Source organism: Seriola lalandi, unplaced genomic scaffold (genome assembly GCF_002814215.2).
Source record: "Seriola lalandi dorsalis isolate HSWRI2012SDOR001 ecotype SW California unplaced genomic scaffold, Sedor1 jcf7180002054876, whole genome shotgun sequence".
NCBI lineage: Eukaryota > Metazoa > Chordata > Actinopteri > Carangiformes > Carangidae > Seriola > Seriola lalandi.
This window is the reverse complement of record NW_019525429.1, coordinates 113,878-117,343: the sequence shown is the minus strand read 5'-3', so window position 1 is coordinate 117,343 and position 3,466 is coordinate 113,878. Positions and strand designations below refer to the sequence as shown.

At 51.2% G+C, this 3,466-nt stretch overlaps 1 protein-coding gene across 1 annotated transcript in view; it reads right to left on the bottom strand.

The window, feature by feature from the left end:
• The window catches only part of LOC111671408 (disco-interacting protein 2 homolog C-like), a 45,490-nt gene that overhangs the window by 12,826 nt on the left and 29,198 nt on the right, over window positions 1-3,466 (bottom strand). The window contains exons 18-22 of the mRNA XM_087179904.1: window positions 2,638-2,846; window positions 1,228-1,342; window positions 907-1,108; window positions 613-713; window positions 103-127 (exon numbers count right to left, since the gene is read on the bottom strand). Of these exons, the coding sequence (XP_087036030.1) occupies window positions 103-127; window positions 613-713; window positions 907-1,108; window positions 1,228-1,342; window positions 2,638-2,846 (652 nt within the window). The remainder of the gene's footprint in view (window positions 1-102; window positions 128-612; window positions 714-906; window positions 1,109-1,227; window positions 1,343-2,637; window positions 2,847-3,466) is intronic.

Sequence of the window (3,466 nt, the reverse complement as noted above, 5' to 3'; positions counted from 1 at the left end):
GCAGACTTCCTGTCTCCTCTCCGTAGCTCCACACACTTCCTGTTTCCAGGTTCAGGATCCAAACTGAACCTTTCTGATCTGAACTGACTGCGGGTTGTAAACCTGCGCTTTTCTCCCAGAATTCCCTCTAACATCAGCACATCATGTGAAACTGCAAACCAGGCATGAGACATAAAACTCCACTTCAGTCAATACTGGAGCTGCTGCTGCTGCTGCTGCTGCTGCACAGGAAGTGAGAATCAATCTTTAGTTTTTACCATCAGTTTCAGGTGAGAAACAACCTGCTGACGCCACAAACTGACTGGAGAATAAAATGTGTGAGCAGTTTCGCTGATGCAGTTTCCTCTGCGCTGATTGGCCGCTTTCGTCAGCTGATTATTATGATCCTAAATAAATCGCGGCTTAACATCGAGATGGCCGGGCTGTGTTGTTTCTCCAAAATGTCAACTTTTAAAAATCAGTCGTCAAGGAGACAGTGTTGACCTTCACTTCCCTCACTGCTGAAATATTCATGAAAACAAGACATCAAACATCTGGAGGCAGAGGAGGGAGACACTCCGACCCAGAGTCCAAACATCTGTGTGTGTGTGTGTGTGTGTGTCTCTCTCTCACCTGGTCGTTGTCGTCGGTTTGTCCCAGATCTCTGCCGCTGGCCTGAGCGATCCTCTTCCCTGACACCAGATTCCCCACCATCACAGAGGCAGGTCCGATCTCTGCAGAGCGCGCACACACACACACACACACACACACACACACACACACACACGCGCACACACGCGCACACACGCGCACACACACACGCACACACACACGCACACACACACACACACACAGAGTATTGAGCTACAGACCAAAGCCCGTCTCCAGGACGACCCCGGGGGACAAACACAGGACTGCGTGTCTCACCTGGCTGTTTCTGCCGTGGTTTGGGCAGGTTGGTGACGCAGGTGTGGGGGCACATGAGGACGTTGCAGGGGTGCAGCCCCCCCTCCAGGTACAGCTGCTTGATCTCGGACAGGTGGATCCCGCCCAGAGGAGTCTTGGGCAGCGTGTTGGCCGGGACCAGGGCGAGGCAGAACACGCCCACGCCGTGGATACTGTCGATGGCCTGAGGGGGGGGGGGGACAGTCTGGTGTCTTACTTCATGTAAAAGGCTGCTACTCTAATATATGATTTAGTGTTGAACCATCATCATCATCATCATCATCATCATCAGGCTCCTCCCACCTGCAGGACGCGGCTCATCCACTGGAAGCTGTCCTCCTCCGTGGAGTCGGGCCGCTGCTCGGCCACGACCACGATCCTCTCGTCCCTCAGCACCGTCACCGAGAACACGGCTATCCTGCAGGGACGGACACGCATCAGACGCAGGTCAGTCTCTTTACCTCACAGTCGACTCGTCCAGGATTCACTCAGGATTCATTCACAAACTCAAAGATAATCAGCTGATTAATGGATAATAAAAACAACAGTTAGCTGCAGCTTTAAACACGACGACGAGTCACTGCTGCTCCGTGAACATCAGATTTAGATCAGATGACCGCGGCTCTTTCCCGCCCAAAAATACTAAAGTAGACCTGAGTGGAGAAATCCTTCCTCCATCATGGAGAGGAAGAGAGAGAGAGAGAGAGAGGGGTTTTTATTTAACTGCAACAGATGAGTCATTGTGTGAAAGCAGCAGTGAAATCTGCCTCGAGTGTAACCCTGACAACATTTCATCAGTTTTCAAAAAGCTCCTCCGCCTCGACGACGAGGAAATTCAAGAGAGGAAAAACGAGGACGAGGATGCTGAACATGGCCGACACCGCGCTGTTCATTACCACACGAGCTCAGACCCCCGGACCGAAGAGCTCAGGGTGATACTTCTTCTGTGGTGAAACTTTTCTGTGGTTAAAAGAGCTTCAGAAATAAGTGAGCTGACAACAGTGAGAAGAGGAAGAAGAAGAAGAAGAAGAAGAAGAAGAAGAAGAGTGTCAGCAGCAGTTAGTGAAGCGTCTGATTTCAAAATGAGAGTCCTTCAGATCCTCAGCTTTTAAGAGTCAGAGTGTCACATCAGACGGAGAGCGGCAGGAATCTGAAACGGTGTCGGCTGGAGGTTCATCTGTTTTCAGGTGGAAGCTCCTCTGCAGGTGGATCACAGCTTGGTTCTCCCGCTCAGGTTCAGAGGAAACTCAAAGACACAATAAGAACAAACTGTTCAGTGCGTGTGCGAGCGAGCGAGAGAGAGAGAGAGCCCGCACACACACTGAACGCTCCAGCCTCCTTCACATTTCATCACCTGCATCGAAACAGTTTCGTTTCTCCGTGTTTTAGAGCTTCAGGATTCACGGTTCCTGCAGCTGCTTTAAATATCCGCCGAGGACGGCGTCGCTCTGTCAGGTGAAAGATGGATGTCGTCCTCGGCGGCCGTGGACACAATTAAACCTCACTCCATTACCGTTTCTGGATTCATCCACTATTGCTCTACTTTATTAGATTTATTATGTGCAGGGGGGGGGTTCGCTCATTTATCAGCGTGACAGTGAATGTGCCAGGGTCGGACGTCCGGCCGCCGTTCAGCTGCTGTCGATGGGAACGACGTTAGAAACTGACCCCCCCCCCCCCCCCCCCCCCGGGGTTGTTTAAAGACACACCCACCTGCCTCTGTAGACAAACTTCATCGGCTCCACAGCCAGCGCCGTGGCCACGATGTCGTCGGCGTTGTGCCTCCGCCCGCTCACCATGATGAGCCCGTCCATCTTGCCCGTGATGAAGACGAGGCCGCCGGGGCCGATGAAGCCCAGCAGGCCGGTCCGCACGAAGGCGTACTCGCTGATCAGCCCCCCGCTGGAGCTCACCGGGTAGACCTGCAGACACACACACACACACACACACACACACACACACACACACACACACACACACAGGCGTTCAGCTGCAGAGTCTCCATGGCAACCAGCCAGCACTAGGGCAGCACGACACAGCCAAGATCAGATATGACAGTATTTTTAACTCAGGACTTTTACATGGAGAATGTCAAACTGCTGCTTCTCAGACGAGCTGCGGAGGAATGAGACGACGGTCAAGACGGTTCGTTATATTACAAAGGTTATAATCACAGATCATCAGTGCCGAGTCGACGATTCCTCTTTAATTATGTAATGTAAAGAAATTAAAGCTACATATTTCTTTCTTCTCCTGACTTTTATTTTCAAGTGTTGATCCATCAGAAGATATAAAAACCTTCTCTGTGTAGTTTTACATCTCCTCTCTCAGGCTTCTCTCTGGAGCTCTAGTAACAACAGGTCGGTGAGCCAATCAGAAGAGAGGAGGCTCTGAGCCTCTCTTCTTATTGGCTGAATGTTTTCTGACTGATCCAATAAAAATAAAGCAGATTTCAGGTAAAAACACTTAGAGAAACCAAATCCTGCAAGGTTTGGATGGTGGGTCCAGGTGGGCGGGGCTTGGTGACTGCTTTGTTGTGACA